Consider the following 20016-nt stretch of genomic DNA (forward strand, 5'->3'; position numbering starts at 1 on the left):
TGTTGCTGGATCCGAGCTGAGCATGAACAAATAGCTGAGAACACTCGCTCTAAGAGAAGTTGGTTTAGTCGAGTTACTATCACATGTGAAAATCCTAGCATAGAAGAAAAAGTAGACTGAGACAAACCTGTAGCACTAACACTTGAAGCCTCTATCACTGTATCCCATTTCATTATAATTATAATCGTAGATTAGTATTGAGAGCTTATTGTGTGCTAGAAAGAGTTCTCTTTTAAATTTATATATTGTGTATGCACTTTTTTACTTTCATAATTTTTTTTAGATGAGAAAATCAAGTAACTCACCCACGTTTACACATCTGGTAAATGGCAGAGCCAGGATTTAAACCCAGGGCCCACACTCACAACCAATATGTTATTTCCCCCTCTCTCTTTCACTATAATCTGTTGATTTAAGTTCATTTTAGGTTTTCTGTTTTATCTGTGGTATTAAGTCAAAGGTTGTGTGATAAATTAATGACATATGAATCACCCCAAAAGGTGAGATGGTGATGTGGCATGAAGGTTCCTGGCCTGCTGGATGAGATGTGCAGTTAAACATGGCAATTCTTTCTCCGCTGCTGCCCCTTGTGAGACGGTTAGGTCCCGGCCCCTTTGTGAATTCCCCGATCGGCATGGAGGATGAGACTGATGGTTATTCAGTGTAGGAAACATGGTCGTGAAATTCAACCACAAGGGCAGTTGCCCAACAAGGCCTGACTCAAGGACTGAATCAGTCATGACAGAGGCCATTCTTTGGCCCAGCCATTCCGACTGGCAACCTCCCTGTCAGTGTGATACACTGGAAGCCTTCAAGGGCGTACACAAGGCTTTGGAGAAATCTTTCTGTGATTCTTCATTCTGCTCTCTTAGATAGTAAGATAATGTGCAATGCATTAATGATGGACAGGGTCAGTATCCGCCTTGGTGAAAAGAAAAAAACACAATTTGAACAGCGTGGAATAATTACGGATCAATCAAAAAACTCGTGTCAAAAACAATGACTATCTGAAACTCATACAGCACTGTAAAGCAACTTCCATAAAAAATAAAAATGAACAAACAAAAGCCCAATGACTATGGTGGAGGTTATTGGGGTACAAAAGAAACAGAATTTCCAGTTCATGCCACATGCCACAAGATTAGTGTTAAGGACAGTTGTTTTGCCTACACTGATGGGAGTATAATGCTAATGCAGGATTTTTAAGTTTTTTTAAATTGAATAGAGTTTTATTACTTTTGGCATTAAAATTTTTTTTTCTTCATTGAATAATCCTGTGATGGTGGGCTGATTTCTGTGACAGTGGAAACCAAGAATAATGATTGTATTTTAGGATACCAATTTGATGATACATTTTATATTCATTTGGTATATTTGTCATGACTTAACACAGTTATATAATAATTCAACAATTACATAATGCCACTAGGAACTATTCTGCCTTTTTGTTTCTTGGAACATCTTAGAGGAAACTCATTCTCATGTACATTTGAAAAGTACAGAGAAAATGTGCGTGCTTCTCAAAAAGTTTCTATTTCCTCGCTTGTTAAAAGAGTTGAAGATGATGCCATCACTAAGGTTCCTTCCAACTTTAGCTTTAGATATTCAATAGTGTGGGCAAACATGGGGTCAGGTCAGGAAGAAAGGCATTGTGGGACATCAGCGAGAGGTCAAACACAGGTATTACTTTTCTAGTGGCCTATGACTAGACTAGACTGCCCAACTCCCGTGGCTGTAATGTTTGCAAAAGCTTGCTAGAACTATGTGACCATTAAAAGACATAACTCTCGTTTTTTCAAAAGCGAATTCCAGCCTTCACACAAAAATTGTCTTTCCGTTGGCATATTCTCTTAGTCGTGGGAAAGCAATTGAGCTGAGCCTGAATATCATTTCTGCATTAATGAGGCACACCTCTAGGTCTGAATAGAACATCAAAAGGTAATCCCCGACTTTACAAAATCATGGAACTGGGAAGAGAACATAAATGTTCATCTCTTCCGTGCACTTACTGGCAAGGGTGTTGGGTGTTATTCATTCACTATGTTAAGCGTTGAGGCTACAAAGATGAATAAAACCCAGTTCAGGCCCTTAAGGATGTTACAGATAGTTGAACACCCACGATCCAAACAGGTAGAAAGGTGGCTGCAGCCCAAGGGAGAAATAACAAAGCTGCCAACCTGTAGCAAAACTGGGTGTTACCTCCTTCACTCATGATGTGGTGGCCCAGGAGCTGTCTTATGTCAATAAATTATTTGTAAATAAGAAAATAATTTCTTTATGTTATCTGATTGATATCTATACTAAAATGACCCTTAAAACTCCACGGTCATGTCACCCATGCCCAGCTGGAGGGAAGATGCATCCTCCCCACGTGAGGGATCACCCCAGCTATGCACCAGGTAAGCTTCTTGGGCTTTATCCACACTGGCCCCAGACTGTACTGTACTTGCTTTCCTGTTTCTGCTTGCTCTCTCTGTGTAAGAAATGAACATTCAAAAATGTTTATTTCTTACACACAGAAAAAGGCTCAACCAGATAGAAATCATCTCAATGCAAAATGAAAATCCACAAGGAACAGGATTTTTTTTTAACCTAATAAATAGCATACATAGTCAGGGATAGATCCAAAACTTCTAAATATGAGGGGTCTCCTATCTGGTTGGGGTTGTGTGTGTGTGTGTATGGATGTGGGTGTGGGTGTGTTGTTGAAGCTGTGCTTACATAGAAAATACCTGTTTTTACTTGGATTGTGTCTTTAATTGGAGGAGAGAAGGGCTGATGGGGTAGCGGGGTGGAGCTCTGACTGCCCAGTCACCACTGTGCACTGCTGTTGTGTGCAAGGTATACGTGCATATTATAAACAGGTAGTACAGCTATAGATACACATAAGGGCTGGGGTGGTGATGATGGTAAAGTTGGTATTCATATTCACAGACAGCATTCTAAGCAGGCAAACCCTTTGGAGAATAACTTGAATGCACAGTTCAAGAGCCATGGGGAGGCGTATAGACTTGACTCCATGATAACAGTTTCTGGACTCTCCCCTAGACAAGTAATTCAAAATGCAGAAAGACTTCTTTGCACAAAGAGCATACAATTGCAAGCAACCTTTATGTCCCCCAAACAGAAAATGATTGTATAAATTATAGTACATGGACACAGTGGAATAGTATGCAACCGTCACAAATGACTAGGAAGATTAGGTAGCCATTTGTAACATTAAAAATTTTAATGTTTAAAAAATGAATTTTCAGGGCTTTCCTGGTGGCGCAGTGGTTGAGAGTCTGCCTGCCGATGTAGGGGACACGGGCTCGTGCCCCGCTCCGGGAAGATCCCACATGCCGCGGAGTGGCTGGGCCCGTGAGCCATGGCCGCTGAGCCTGCGCGTCCGGAGCCTGTGCTCCGCAACGGGAGAGGCCACAGCAGTGAGAGGCCCGCGGAGCGCAAAAAAAAAAAAGAATTTTCATTTAATATTGAAAAGAAAATGTTATGCATACCACAAATATGTGAAATTATGTACATAAAACAACCTGGAAGGAAATATACAAAAAACAAAGATAGTTTTTCTAATTTCCAAAGTTTCTATAATATTGGCATTGCTCTTTATTTTAAAAATAAAAGAGAAAAGTACATACTGGGTTGACTATGTATTATGTAGTAGAATGACTCCTTGTTTTTGTGGAACTTTGTTAGCAGAAGAGAGAGTAACAAGCACTGTATTAGGAGTCAGTCCTGGTCTCCTATAAAACTGGTCTTTCTGATCTGAAAAAAAAAAAGAAAAAAGAGTTGGGCTTTGATCATCTTCAGGACCGCCTAAGAGTTTTTAGATTACGTGGGTCCATGACAACTAACCCAAAACATACAGATAAAAGGTACTGTTGGAGTTCAGAGGCCCTTTTCCATCCTCCTATAAAAACAAATCTCATCATGGCATTTCCCCATCTACAACCTTTCAATGGCTTCCATTTGCTATCAGAGTAAATCCAAACTGCTTAGCCTCAGTTGCAAAGTGCTTGGTGACTGGTCTCCACTTTCTCTCTCCTGCCCTTTTCTTGCCTCACCCCTCCCCCATTCCCAAGCAGCAATCTGGGCTTCAGCCACCTCCCCTCCTTGACTCCTTGGCTTCCAGTCTGCGTCTCAACCCGTGTGTGTGTGTGTGTGTGTGTGTGTGTGTGTGTGTGTGTGTGTGTGTATGCTCTTCCTGAACACCCTGGCTGTTCACCTGGCCTTCACCTGGTTCAACTCCAGATACCTCCAGGCTGAATTTGCCTCATTTCCTCTGTGCTTTCAAACTGCCCAGTGCTTGTTCCCATGGACTCTAAGCAGAGGGAAATGTCTTGAGGTAAAGAGACTTGCGTTGTATCAGAGGAGAGGTCAAGGTCTGGGTGAGTAAATGAACACAGTGGGGCGGGGGAGGGGAGAGCAGTGGGCTTATGATTATTCCTTACATCTCTGTGACTGTGGCCACCTTTACAAATCACAGTACCTACAGGTTATCACTCTTATTACTAAGACAAGACTGAGGCAGAGGAAGGAAGCTGAACTTGAAGGAATTTGACATACACAGTGTTTCTCAGTTGTGGCTGCACCATCAAAACACTTAGGGGAGGTTTGAAAAATACCGGTGTCAGGTCCGGTCCAGGAGAGTGTGATTTAATTGTTCTGGGGAAGGGCTGGGGCATCTGTCTTTTTAAGTGGTTCCTAGTGATTTTTATGGGAACTGGGTTGAGAATGTCTGGTTAGGGGAGTGTAGGGTTAAAAGGCTGGACATATTTGCAATATGTGTGTAGGGGTGCTCCTCAGGAGTGAACATAGGTCAGCCAACGTGTCCGGCCTGTTCCCTTGCCTTACACAATATAATTCTTTTCTTCATATCCCAAACGCTTCAGAGCACGATTCTCAAATCTACAAACACACATAGTCCGTTTATTCTGCTGCAGCAAGAGTAAAGACTAAAGGGGGAAAGTCCATTACTAAACCAGTAACTAGCAAATCACATCTAGTTTCAGAGAAAAGACCTCGACCTTTTTTGTGGTAGGAAATGAACATTTCTTGAGAACACTTCTATGATGGGAGTCTTCACATTGGTTTTAGGGGACTTCATATAGATTTTCTCATGAGAAAGAAATGTAGTATAATTTTACAAAGCAAAACCTTGATGTGTCTCTTACACTGGGACCAAAGAGGACCAGGCCAGTCTTGGGTAAAGCCGGACATAGCGGGCAAAGGAGGTTCTCAAAGTTCTTACTTCCACTTTGCCCACAGAGTATGGTATTTCCACAACCCTTGTCTCCACCCCCCAGGCATTGTTGCAAACCTTTCTCTGCCTCTTGTGGCATTTTCCTACCCCCAGATCTTTAATAAATGACAATGGATGGCATAATGAGATAGTCAAGCAAAGTAATATCTGATTAAAGGTTACTGGTCTTATAGAAAATAATGCTTCTCTCTAGTTTAAATTCCAGAGTTTTTTGTGAAGACCCTTAAGGAATGATCCTAAGATGGAAATCATTTCAGACCCCTTACATGGCAGATAGGGGAGATTATATTTTTAACAGCTTCACTGACATACAATTTACATATCATAAAAATCATCCATCTCAAAATAGCCAAAAGGTAGAAGCAATCCAAGTGTCCATCGATGGATGAATGGATAGGCAAAATGTAATATGTACATACATACAGTGGAGTATTTATTTCCTCTTAAAGAGGGAGGAAATTCTGACACATGCTACAACATGGATGTGCCTTGAAGACATTAAGTGAAATAAACCAATTACGAAAGGACAAGTACTGTATGATACTAATTATATTAGGTACCTAGAGTTGTCAAATTAATAGAGACAGAAAGTATTATGGTGGTTGCCGGGGGCTGGGGGGAGGGGGAGGGGGAATGGGAAGTTGTGTATTAGGTTTGGAGTTTCAGTTTCACAAGATGAAAGAGTTCTGCAGATGGATGGTGGCGACGGTAGTACAACGGAGTAAATGTACTTAATGCCACTGAATTGTGCACCCCAAAAAGGTAAAGATGGTACATTTTAAATTATGTGTATTTATAATTTAAAAAAAATATAAATTCTCCCATTTCACATGTACAATTCAATAGTTTTTAGTATATTTACAGAGTTATGCAGCCATCACCGTAATGTAATTCTAGAACATTTCCATCATGCTCTACCCTCCACCCCCCAAAAAACCCCTCATACCCATGAGCAGCCACTTGGGGGAGATATTTTTAACAGGTCGTGGGTGTCATGTGTTATTCTTCCAGGACTTGACTTCACAGACTCTTAGAAGGGGCCTTAGAGATTTTAGTCCCACCTCCTCAGATGAACAAATTGAGACTCAGAGAAGCAAAGTGTCTTGTCAAAGGTCACACAGCAAATTCATCACCAGAGCCAGGTCTTTTGATTTCCCATAGAGTTACTTTTTGTAATACAAAAATGCCGTGTCACTTGCTTCCTTCAAATTGATGCTGACAGTAGACTGAAGGTATTAAGAAGATGTTATCCTTTCCTGCCGGGGACAGATGGGCTCTTTTTCCCGTCTCTCTTCTCACCCACCTGAGTCGGGAAGTACAGAGGAAAGAGAGGAGAGTGGAAAAGTCTGCAACTGTGTCCAGTCATGCTCCCTTGTGCCTTAACTCTATTAGGAAAGAGCTATAATGAGTCTTATGGAGAATAATGTCGCAGCCTCTCTTAGAAGAGAGACTGGAAATACAGCCAGGTGCAGGGACTTTACTTTTGAAAGATGCTGCCTTTTGTGGAGGTGGCTGGGGTAACCAGTGTCAAACAGCAACACCAGGTATCAGAAATGCCAAGGTCTTGGGCTGGCAGTGGTGGTCATTATGTCTCCTGTCGTCGCATGATTGCTGGGAAACAGCAGAGGAAGTGAGTTGAGGCTTCTATACATCCTGCCACCTTCTGCTTCTTGCAGAGCCTTGGCCAGGGCAGTAGTTGGATGAAAGTTGGGGTTTGGAGTAGGGTGGAGGACTAACTTTGTGAGCAACAGCCTTCAATATTCCTTCTGAACTCACTGAAACATCTTCAGCTGCCCTTATTTCCTGGAGGGCTGCTGGAGAGGCCTCTGTGGTTGCTAAACATGGAGAATGAGGCCAAGGAAAATCATGTAGCTATGGACTCAGAAATATCTATACCAAGTCCTGAAGGCTAATCAGGGCAAGATTCAGGCCTCTTTTTCTTCTGTCCTTTGGTCTCTCCGGGAATTCAATCTACCCTCCTCCTCCCTGGTTACCACTCTAACTCACCCCAGGATGATATAGGCCTCCAGGAGGGCTTGGAATTTCTCCAGCAGGGCTAATCAAGAGGCAGGTACTCTAAACGTCCTGTGAGTTTCCATCATGATGAGACACACCTGACTGGAGAGATTGCTGTGGGGAATGACACAGGCTCCTAGACAATGGGGGACACTGACTGGATTATTCATTTTTGAACTCCTGGTGCCTAGCAGAGTGCCTAGTGTGTTTGTTTGCTGGATGAATAAGTAGTAACGTTTCACATCAAATGATGCATTGTTATTTACAAAGTGATTTATTTTCCCTGCATGAATTTATCCTCACAAGTGCCCCTACTTTACCCCTGGAAGGAAGGCAAGACTGTTTCACAGATGAGGTCACATAACTGTAGGTTGGAGAGGTGGCTGTCAGACTCTTAGCTTGTTGGCATTTTTATACAGGTGTCTCATTGAGACGACCCTTCCTAAAATACCCTAAGAGAGGTATGTATAGGGAGTCAGATAGACATTTGTGGTCTTTGCATTTTGTTCCTAAATCTGGGGTAGATGTATTCTTCATCTACGTCTCTCACTAATGGTATTATTTTCTGCTGTTTGCTAATCACTGCAGGTGTATAAATTTTCAATTACATCTTGAGTTAAATAGAATTTCAGGGCTAGCCTGGTAAACTGGCAAATCCTCATGTAGTTTGTAGTAGCTATTTCCTGATAGAGATTTAGCATCATACACTATCGTATCTAATACAGTTTTTGGTTCATACGCTATTGCATCTAATGCAGTTTTTGGTAATTTCAATTAACTAGATTGTAGCTTTATGGGCCTGGGTCTTCAAGAAACATATGTTCCAACATTCTCCCTGCTTAACTATATCCTTACTCTTGTTGAACTTCTATGACCTTATTGGAAATCAATGCTTCTGATCTTCCAAATGTATTGTTGAGGAGAGACCTAGACGAAATCACTATACAAAATGCTTTGAGATTGCAGGATGTGGAGAGCGTGCTATCCTTAAAAATGAATGGTTCTGCTTGGAGGTAAACCATGTTTCAACTCTGCGTGTATATTGTGCACGAGGGAATTTCCCTGTGCAGAATAATTTTCGCCCAATAATTCCCACGATCACAGCACTTCTGGTAGCAGGTATCTCCTAACTTCCCTGCTGCAGCTTGGCTAAAGCGAGCTTTCCTCTCCTAGCAACTGTTGCTAGGAGGGGCGTGGCTTCGGAGTCGGGCGAGGACGCGTTAGGCGGCCCGCTCCCTCCGCACCGCCCCCCCCGGCGTAGACTACACTTCCCGTGATGCTCGAGGGTGGTCTCCGTAGTGACGCCTTTGGTGTTCGCGGAGGGGGAGGGGGAGAAGGAAGGCGGGGGCGGTGGCTGCGAGGGGGGGCTGTGCTCTTCCCAGGTCCCCGACTCGCGCTCCGGCAGCTGCCGCCGCCGCCGCCGCCGCCGCCATGTTGGCTTGAGGAGCGATGACAGGAGGCGGCTGCGGCGTAGGGTACTGAAAAGTGGAGGAGGAGGAGGAGGAGGAGGAGAGACAGCTCTGAGAGGAAGCGGTTCCCGGGCTGAGGAGAGGAAGGACCCGGGCTCTTCCGGGGCCCAGCCGAAGTCGGCGTCGCGGGGAGCTCGCGAGGGAGGGGAGGGGAAGGCGGAGCCGGGGGAGGCGGAGGCGAGAGAGGAGCGCCGGGAAGCCGGAGACTATGTGTCCTGAGCCCCGCGGCTGCCCGGAGGCGCCCGCGGCCTGAGCCCCGACGGGCCGTGGGGTCTCCTGCCGGGCCGAGCGCCCCGCTTTCCCCGCTCGCCGCCCCGGCTCTCCGGCCCGGGCTTGCGCTTCGGCTGCCAACGAGTTAAATGCCCTTGAGCGCGGGTTTCCGCGGCCCGGCTGGCAACGCCGGCCGCGCGAGTTGAGCCGTTTCCCCGCGCCGTCCGCCGGGGAACGCGTCCATGTGTAGCCACATAGTTATCTGTGTACCGCGGCGCCGGGGCATTCTCCTCCTGCTTAATGAAGACTCGACTTGGGAGCAAGTGTGAATCACTGCCGGGCTGGGAAAGGAGGAAGACGATTTAACCCCCTCCCACCCCGCTCCATGTCCGTGTGTCACTCAGCTCGGTCCACCTGGCGCGGCCGGTCCTGGGGCTGCTGCTGCTGACGACGACGACGGGGCTGCTACCCCAGGAGTTCCCTCCTGGTCTGGCCACACCGCTCCCGGCGATTGTTCCTCTTCGCTCGGAACCTCGGCCCGGCCGGCACTTTGGCTCCGAAAGAACTTATTTTAGGGGGAAGCACATCTCGAACCAGTCAAGATCGTGAAGGTTGATTTCTGTAGCTCGAAGATTTCTCTTTTTTGTTTGTTGTTGTCTCTTTTTGATTTTTTTTTTCGGCGTAAACATCTGGGTATAGATATCAAACGGCAAGATGTCCAGTAATGTCCCGGCGGATATGGTAAGTGAAGGATAAGAGTTACGACACCCTTTGATTTAATTGTGGTTTCCAGTCTTATTAAATCAGGATACAGGCGTGGGGTGAAGGTTTGCGGGGGACTGTTGAAAAGCCACGGTGCTGGGAGATCTGGAGAAGTTGGAGGGTCTGGTGTCCCTCTTGAGAAAGTACTGCTTTTAATGCGGATTTTTCTCATTTGTGTTTTCTAAATGATTAAAGGACAATGGAGAAGTTGGGAACATGTAGCAAGGTAGCCTGAAGTGGAGAAAATCTCTTCTTCTTTGCTAGAAGCCTCTGAACACTTGTGTCTTTAAAGCTTCTGAAAACGTCAGTGGCAGTGGGCAGAGCTCAGGACGGGTGTCCCTGCTAGATACAGAGGTGGACAGGAAAACGGGGATCGTGCTCGGTGGCACTGATCATTAACGCAGTAGGTACAAGCTTGATATTTCCAAAAACAGGGACGTGTTATCTCTTGGAGAGAAACTTGACCAGAATTTGCTGTGAGCTTTTTGAAACGTATGGGTGAGCAAGTATGGCAACAGAAATATTAAGACGTTTTGGAATTTTCACAAATCTAGGCTGGCTGTATTTTGGTACTTTGAATGAATATTCCAGGACTTTTAGTACCAAATATTTAGTAGTATTACATCACTGGACTTTTAAAAGCTCATAAAACATATTATTGATTGAGCCTTCATACTGGAATGTTAAGAACCTGAAACAAAAAGTACTCTGCATAAAGGTTAAGGATATGAGACTGTTGACTAACAGGAACTGTGGAGGTTTACAGTGCTGGGAGGTGGGTTTGTATGAGTGTGAAATTACACTTTGCTGTCCTAGGGACAAACGTAATGCAATTAACAGGAAGGTGAATAATCTTGTTTATGAAAGAATTGAAGTTAACGTAGTTATGCTCACTTACATGAAGTTAACATTTGAGTGTTTGTATATTTCAGCGAAAAAACAAAATTGAACTTTCCTGGTGATTAAATTTTAAAATGACAGATGTTTCAATAAGAGTGAACCTCATTTACAGGCTGTAAAATAAAAATTAAATGGCTCTAACTGGCATAATTTGACCTTGGTTTAAAGACATTTTGCTAGCGTTTGATTTCCCTTTTAGTGCACTATTTAAATGCAAAGGAACCACAGTGTTCTGTCTCTAGGGTGGCCACATAGCAACCTTACACTCTCCTTCCTGATTCTTAAGACTCGAGCATTGTCCTTTTAGTTTTCCCTTCCCTCCTGGTGTGCACACCGGAGAATAGTCTCCGGCCTGCTTAAGGATAGCTGGACTTGATTGCCTCCACCCTACTCGCGAAGTTGCTTGGAGAGGTCTCTGGACGGAGCTGGAAAATGCTCTTTCCTCTGTTGGATAATTGCTCTGTGGGCTCATCACCTCCAGCAAAGATTGGCTCTCTCTCTAAAGCCTCCATCTTATATCATCATGCGCACTGTGAGATATGATCACCCTTTGTACTATTTATCTGTCACAGAAGTTGTCGTGAAATAGATTTGTGTCATTAAAACAGTGCCACAACTTTATTTAGGCCCAGTGATGAAGAAAAGCTGGAATGCGGGTAGCATCAGTCACAAATTGAGATGATTTGGGGAATACTGTTTCCAAGTCAGAGAGAAGGTTTGGAAGCTAGTGTTCATATCAGGGGACCGGGAAGTAGTGCAAGGTTTTATTAATAGCTGCAGTTATAAAATACAACTATTTCTGTTTCAGACTGTATTTTAAGGCCTTGATGATTCTTTGGTGCTTTGAGATCCCTTGATTAAAGGTGATATGCAAGGGCAAAGCAGTATTATGTAATAAACATATAATGCCCTGGTGATGCTATTTCAGAGCGTATCTAAGGTACAGCTCAGATTAGATGGTTCTGAATATTTTTTATGTGTCATTTTCTAGCTGTCCAACTTGTTGGAGGTCTTGAGGGCTTTTTCCAGCGTTAAAACCTTTTAAACCTTCATTTGCTAGTACTTACATTGCATTTTTGCTTAAGAAGTGCCTTTATTTTATATGTACCTAGAATCCTCAACTTTTTGAAATATGACATGATAAATACTGGTTGAAAGTTGTCGATTAAATGCTTCATATTTGTTCAACTTTTTATTATCAGTAATTGACAATCTGCATTTACATCTGTGACTTAAAGTGAGAAGACTTTTACCACTCTTGGAGAGCGTCAGCCGGTCCACTCCCACCTCTTTCCACACTCTGACATTTCCCTTGAAGTACAACTCTAAAGTGATCAGGATACACACTCTTGCAAGTACGAATACATACATTTTTGCTAGATGCAGTAAAAATGTCAAGTTTCTCAGTGGCGACAGTTCGTATGTGCTATTTAGAAACAAATGTTACGCTGTTTCACGTGTTAACGGTGCCTGTCAGTTGTATAGGAAAATCCTGTTTAGGAGACGAGGTGGGGCAGTGAAGTTATGACCCCTGTCATGTTTTCATTGGAGATAGTTCATAAATGAGCTATAATAATTGCTAAATCATTTGATGTTTTTGGTAAAGTCTTCTTACGGCAATTATTTTGACTCTAAAATCGATTTTTTAGCATCACTTTTTTATTTTGTAAATATAACTAACATTTAAAATTTATTTTTAAACATTCAGTAAATTTTTTTGTTTACCATAAGTAGTCTCTTTTTCTTACAATCCAAATTTAGCAAGTCAGTCTTTTGAGGATGGGTGGGAGTGGTACCCCCAGTGAATGGATTTGCTATATTCTTTACAAAAAATAATTTGCAGTTGATACTTTTCCAATGAACATTCTGTAAAGATGTCCTATAAATTATATAAATGTGTTTACTTAAAATGTTGGCTTTTCCTTTGCTAAGAGTGATTGAGTTTGAACTAGGAGATTTACTAACATTCCAGTGTAATAACTTATTTGTGAGAAAAATCTGAAAATATCTGAACAGAATATCATTATAATACATTGTGTTTAAATGATTCATTTTTTTCGCCTCAGTGCAAATCATAGTTTATGATGGGCAATATTCACTGTTTATAATTGTAGCATGAATTATGTTAATGACTTAGGTTTTTCTGAAAGAAAATGTTTACTCTTTCTGTTAGTAATAAAGCCTAAGGCTGGGTGGATAAGCTGGTAATTTTCTGGATTTGGAAAGTTATCAAGACATAAATTATTGTATTTATAAAACTATTATATAAGACATTTGAACTACTATTTAGAGCTTTGGACTGAAAGTATACTTTATGATATCTGTAAAATTGAAAACCCTACCTAAGAGAGACATTGACAATTAGTGTGAGAATAATGGCAAAGCAATTTTGGTTATTCAAAATGTTTTAGATGATAAAATACAGGAAAACCGTGTATCTTTTAAAACTATTAATGTAAAATTGTAGCAGATGTAACCATTTTTAGTCTGGGGTTAAGTGAGCTAATGATAATTTGAGTTTTTTCAGTGCTTAATGAATATTTTTATTGTAATGTCATATCTGTAACATTTGTGGAAGAAATGTTGGAGCCCTCTAGTGGACAGGAAATTATTAAAATGAATTTCTTTTCAAACTGAAGTTTTATCACTTTTCCAAGTTAAAATGACAGATATAGAGTATGCCAGGGGAAAATGTCATGCTCGATAAAGGTCTAGAGAATAGAAAAATTTTAACTTTGAAGAAAGGGTGTATTAAGATCTAATGCCCAAGCAAGGCAAAAACAACAAATAACATACAAGGGAATCCCCATAAGGTTAACAGCTGATCTTTCAGCAGAAACTGTGCGAGCCAGAAGGGAGCGGCAGGACCTATTTAAAGTGATGAAAGGGAAAAACCTACAACCAAGATTACCCAGCAAGGATCTCATTCAGATTCGATGGAGAAATTAAAACCTTTACAGACTAGCAAAAGTTAAGAGAATTCAGCACCACCAAACCAGCTTTACAACAAATGCTAAAGGAACTTCTCTAGGCAGGAAACACAAGAGAAGGGAAAGACCTACAATAACGAACCCAAAACAGTTAAGAAAATGGTAATAGGAACATACATATTGATAACTACCTTAAATTTAAATGGATTAAATTTAAATTTTAATCCAAAAGACATAGACTGGCCGAATGGATACAGAAGCAAGACCCGTATATATGCTGTCCATAAGAGACCCACTTCAGACCTAGGGACACCTACAGACTGAAAGTGAGGGGATGGAAAAAGATATTCCATGCAAATGAAAATCAAAAGAAAGCTGGACTAGCAGTTCTCATATCAGACAAAATAGACTTCAGAATAAAACCTATTACAAGAGACAAAGAAGGACACTACATAATGATCAAGGGATCAATCCAAGAAGAAGATATGACAATTCTAAATATTTATGCACCCAACATAGGAGCACCTCAATACATAAGGCAAATGCTAACAGCCATAAAAGGGGAAATCAACAGTAACACAGTCATAGTAGGGGACTTCAACACCCCACTTTCACCAATGGACAGATCATCCAAGATGAAAATAAATAAGGAAACACAAGCTTTAAGTGATACATTAAACAAGATGGACTTAATTGATATTTATAGGACATTCCATCCAAAGACAACAGAATACACTTTCTTCTCAAGTGCTCATGGAACATTCTCCAGGATCATATCTTGGGCCACAAATCAAGCCTTGGTAAGTTTAAGAAAATTGAAATCGTATCAAGTATCTTTTCCGACCACAATGCTATGAGACTAGATATCAATTACAGGAAAAGATCTGTAAAAAATACAAACACATGGAGGCTAAACAATACACTACTAAATAATCAAGAGATCACTGAAGAACTCAAAGAGGAAATCAAAAAATACCTAGAAAGAAATGACAATGAAAACGTGACAACCGAAAAACCTATAGTATGCAGCAAAAGCAGTTCTAAGAGGGAAGTTTATAGCAATACAGTCCTACCTCAAGAAACAAGAAACATCTCAAATAAACAACCTAACCTTACACCTAAAGCAATTCGAGAAAGAAGAACAAAAAAACCCCAAAGTTAGCAGAAGGAAAGAAATCATAAAGATCAGATCAGAAATAAATGAAAAAGAAATGAAGGAAACGATAGCAAAGATCAATAAAACTAAAAGCTGGTTCTTTGAGAAGATAAACAAAATTGATAAACCATTAGCCAGACTCATCAAGAAGAAAAGGGAGAAGACTCAACAGAATTAGAAATGAAAAAGGAGAAGTAACAGCCGACACTGCAAAATACAAAGGATCATGGGCGATTACTACAAGCAACTATATGCCAATAGAATAGACAACCTGGAAGAAATTGACAAATTCTTAGAAAAGTACAACCTTCTGAGACTGAACCAGGAAGAAATAGAAAATATAAACAGACCAATCACCAGCACTGAAATTGAGACTGTGATTAAAAATCTTCCAGCAAACAAAAGCCCAGGACCAGATGGCTTCACAGGCGAATTCTATCAAACATTTAGAGAAGAGCTGACACCTATCCTTCTCAAACTCTTCCAAACTATAGCAGAGGGAGGAACACTCTCAAACTCATTCTACGAGGCCACGATCAGCGATACCAAAACCAGACAAAGATGTCACAAAGAAAGAAAACTACAGGCCAATATCCCTAATGAACATAGATGCAAAAAAATCCTCAACAAAATACTAGCAAACAGAATCCAACAGCACATTAAAAGGATCATACACCATGATCAAGTGGGGTTTATCCCTGGAATGCAAGAATTCTTCAGTATACGCAAATCAATGTGATAAACCATATTAACAAATTGAAGGAGAAAAACCATATGATCATCTCAATAGATGCAGAAAAAGCTCTTGACAAAATTCAACACCCATGTATGATAAAAACCCTCCAGAAAGTAGGCATAGAGGGAACTTACCTCAACATAATAAAGGCCATATATGACAAACCCACAGCCAACATCGTTCTCAGTGGTGAAAAACTGAAACCATTTCCTCTAAGATCGGGAATAAGACAAGGTTGTCCACTCTCACCACTGTTATTCAACACAGTTTTGGAAGTTTTAGCCACAGCAATCAGAGAAGAAAAAGAAATAAAAGGAATACAAATCGGAAAAGAAGAAGTAAAGCTGTCACTGTTTACAGATGACATGATACTATACATAGAGAATCCTAAAGAGGCTACCAGAAAACTCCTAGAGCTAATCAATGAATTTGGTAAAGTAGCAGGATACAAAATTAATGCACAGAAATCTCTTGCATTCCTATACACTAATGATTAAAAATCTGAAAGAGAAATTAAGGAAACACTCCCATTTACCATTGCAACAAAAAGAATAAAATACCTAGGAATAAACCTACCTAAGGAGACAAAAGACCTGTATGCAGAAAACTGTAAGACACTGATGAAAGAAATTAAAGATGATACAAATAGATGGAGAGATATACCATGTTCTTGGATTGGAAGAATGAACACTGTGAAAATGACTATACTACCCAAGGCAATCTACAGATTCAATGCAATCCCTATCAAACTACCAATGGCATTTTTCAGAGAACTAGAAGAAAAATTGCACAATTTGTATGGAAACACAAAAGACTCCGAATAGTCAAAGCAATCTTGAGAACGGAGCTGGAGGAATCAGGCTTCCAGACTTCAGACTATACTACAAAGCTACAGTAATCAAGACACTTTGGTACTGGCACAAAAACAGAAATCTAGATCAATGGAACAGGATAGAAAGCCCAGAGATAAACCCACGCACATATGGTCACCTTATTTTTGATAAAGGAGGCAAGAATATACAATGGAGAAAAGACAGCCTCTTTGATAAGTGGTGCTGGGAAAACTGCACAGCTACATGTAAAAGAATGAAATTAGAACACTCCCTAACGCCATACACAAAAATAAACTCCAGATGGATTAAGGACCTAAACGTAAGGCCAGACACTATAAAACTCTTAGAGGAAAACATAGGCTGAACACTCTATGACATAAATCACAGCAAGATCCTTTTTGACCCACCTCCTAGATAAATGGAAATAAAAACAAAAATAAACACATGGGACCTAATGAAACTTAAAAGCTTTTGCACAGCAAAGGAAACCATAAACAAGACGAAAATACAACCCTCAGAATGGGAGAAAATATTTGCAAATGAAGCAACTGATGAAGGATTAATCTCCAAAATTTACGAGCAGCTCATGCAGCTCAATATCAAAAAAACAAAAAAACCCAATCCTAAAATGGGCAGAAGACCTAAATAGACATTTCTTCAAAGAAGATATACAGATTGCCAACAAACACATGAAAGGATGCTCAACATCACTAATCACTGAGAAATGCAAATCAAAACTACAATGAGGTATCACCTCACATCAGTCAGAATGGGCATCATCAAAAAATCTATGAAGAATAAATGCTGGAGAGGGTGTGGAGAAAAGGGAACCCTCTTTCACTGTTGGTGGGAATGTAAATTGATACAGCCACTATGGAGAACAGTGTGGAGGTTCCTTAAAAAGCTAAAAATAGAACTACCATATGACCCAGCCATCCCACTACTGGGCATATACCCTGAGAAAACCATAAGTCAAAAAGAGTCATGTACCACAATGTTCATTGCAGCTCTATTTACAATAGCCAGGACGTGGAAGCAACCTACGTGTCCATCGACACATGAATGGGTAAAGAAGATGTGGCACATATACACAATGGAATATTGCTCAGCCGTAAAAAGAAACGAAATTGAGTTATTTGTAGTCAGGTGGATGGACCTAGAAACTCATACAGAGTGAAGTAAGTCAGAAAGAGAAAAACAAATACCGTATACTAACACATATATATGGAATCTTAAAAATAATAATAAAAAAAGCTGAAGAACCTAGGAGCAGGACAGGAATAAAGGCGCAGATGTAAAGAATGGACTTGAGGACACAGGGAGGGGGAAGGGTAAGCTGGGATGAACTGAGAAAATGGCATGGACATATATACACTACCAAATGTAAAATAGGTAACTAGTGGGAAGCAGCCACATAGCACAGGGAGATCAGCTCGGTGCTTTGTGACCACCTAGAGGGGTGGGATAGGGAAGGTGGGAGGGAGACACAAGAGGGAGGAGATACGGGGATGTGTGTATGTGTATAGCTGATTCACTTTGTTGTAAAGCAGAAACTGACACACCATTGTGAAGCAATTATACTCCAATAAAGATGTTAAAAAAAAATCCTCCCCCCCCCAAAAAAAGATGTAATGCACAGATTTTCTCTTTACTTACAGCTCTTCTTAATTTTTCGTTCTCTTGGTGGAACTTCTTATTCCCAGTATAAGTTGGGAGGTTCTATGAAGCTAAAGGGTAGATAGTACCATTTATGTATATATACTTATACACACACACATACACACACACACACACGTAGGTGACTTGATGAACGGCTTATTAACATATCTCTTATGGAGTGTTTCTTTAAATTGTTTTACTTGAATGTGTCTTAAATTTGGTGTTCTGAATTAGGCATTTTTATTGAGAAAACAAATGACACATTATTTCCCTCTGCTTTGAATGCCTTTTCCTTTCTAGCTCTGAATCCTACTCCAGCTCATGTCCCTTTCCTGTGAAAACGGTTTTTAGTTCATTCTACGCCACAGTGATCTTTCCTTCCAGTGAACCATTTTCTGTCAGTGTATTTCAGATTCTTACGTGATGTCAAATTTACATGAATATGTGTCTTACCTTTATTAGATCTCCTGTAATTTCTAAAACAGAATAGACATTTAAAAACTGTTGAGGGGCTTCCCTGGTGGCGCAGTGGATGGGAGTGCGCCTGCCATCCCAGGCGGGGGACAACTACGGGTTCGTGCCTCGGTCCGGGAAGATCCCACGTGCCGCGGAGCTGCTGGGCCCGTGAGCCATGGCCGCTGGGCCTGCACGTCAGGAGCCTGTGCTCCGCAGTGGGAGGGGCCGCGGCAGTGGGAGGCCTGCGTACCGCAAAAAAAAAAAACAAACAAAAAAACTATTGAGAGTTTTCTTGACTCCTAAAACATTACTCTCTCTGTTACTTATGGGAAAGGTAAATATTGTCCCATACTACTACTATGTATAATAATGGTGTTAAATATGAAGTCTGTGATGTCTGCTTCTATTACTACTTGGAATATGAAAAATATATTTTTAGTGTAAGGCTTGAAGTTATTTTAAATGATCGATAAAGTACTGATGGCTCTACTGGTTTTCATAACATGGAACAGTAAATATGATTTAGGAGAGTGAAGTATATACTTCTTAAATATGCTCTAAGAATTCCTCTCATTCTGAGGGGGGAAGAACTGAAAGTGACTAGAATTCATGGTAACTAAAAACCCTGGGTAATAAATTTTTCTGAATCAGTAAATTTTTTGAATACCTAAAGGTTGTTTTGGGGAATATCCCAATTTATTTTGGATTACTGTCCTATTTGCTTACGTGTAATATGCTACGCATAATTTACTTTCTGTGACTTAGAGCCATCATTTGAATAATATTGATTCACTTCAATGAAGTTCATTGACTCCTTCACTGTGTAATCATTATTCTATAAACTATAGCTGTCATACCCTCAGCATCTAATATAGATTGTGAAGCCTTATGCCCCTTCACTACTAGTAATTTACAAAGTGAGATGAGGCAAGTCAGTTGCGATGTGAGAATAAAAATATTAGAACTTCTAGTTGTTATTTTGTGCTCCAAAAAGAGGGAAGAATTGAGGTTTTGTATTAATATATGGATTGGATCTGAAAAAGCCTCCAGGCTTTTCTAGGTCCACGTTCTCATGAGCATGGTTTGCTGGGGGAAGGTGTGGGAATTTTGTAATGTGGAGAACAAAAGCAGCACCATGAGTTTCTCAAAGTTTCTACAGCTTTTCTGTCATAGTGTATTATATAGTTTTAAAAATACTTTTTAAAAGAATCTATGATACTTTGTATGGAAACGGGGAGCAGAGGTTCACTGTCAAAGTACTTAAAGAATTGTAGAACTCAAAGCTGAATTACACATTTTTATTTTACAAAAGATGAACATTTTAGATGCTGATCTTTTCCATGATGGCAAGAAGCTATCAACAGTATGCTACCTGGCAGATAATTTTTTTTTTTTTTTTTTGCGGTACGCGGGCCTCTCACTGCTGTGGCCTCTCCCGCTGCGGAGCACAGGCTCCGGACGCGCAGGCTCAGCGGCCACGGCTCACGGGCCCAGCCGCTCTGCGGCATGTGGGATCTTCCCGGACCGGGGCACGAACCTGTGTTCCCTGCATCGGCAGGCGGACTCTCAACCTCTGCGCCACCAGGGAAGCCCAGCAAATAATTTTTAGAAAACAATTAGTTGTCTCTT

At 41.1% G+C, this 20016-nt stretch overlaps 1 protein-coding gene across 1 annotated transcript in view; it reads left to right on the forward strand.

Moving 5' to 3' along the window:
• The first annotated feature begins 8667 nt into the window (after nt 1-8667).
• Nucleotides 8668-20016, forward strand: part of UBL3 (ubiquitin like 3) — a 70541-nt gene continuing 59192 nt past the window's right edge. The window contains exon 1 of the mRNA XM_029209797.1: nt 8668-9696. Within this exon, the coding sequence (XP_029065630.1) occupies nt 9670-9696 (27 nt within the window). The 5' untranslated portion in view covers nt 8668-9669. The remainder of the gene's footprint in view (nt 9697-20016) is intronic.

This window comes from Monodon monoceros, unplaced genomic scaffold (assembly GCF_005190385.1).
Source record: "Monodon monoceros isolate NGI ecotype Baffin Bay Population unplaced genomic scaffold, NGI_Narwhal_1 Super_Scaffold_8, whole genome shotgun sequence".
Lineage (NCBI taxonomy): Eukaryota > Metazoa > Chordata > Mammalia > Artiodactyla > Monodontidae > Monodon > Monodon monoceros.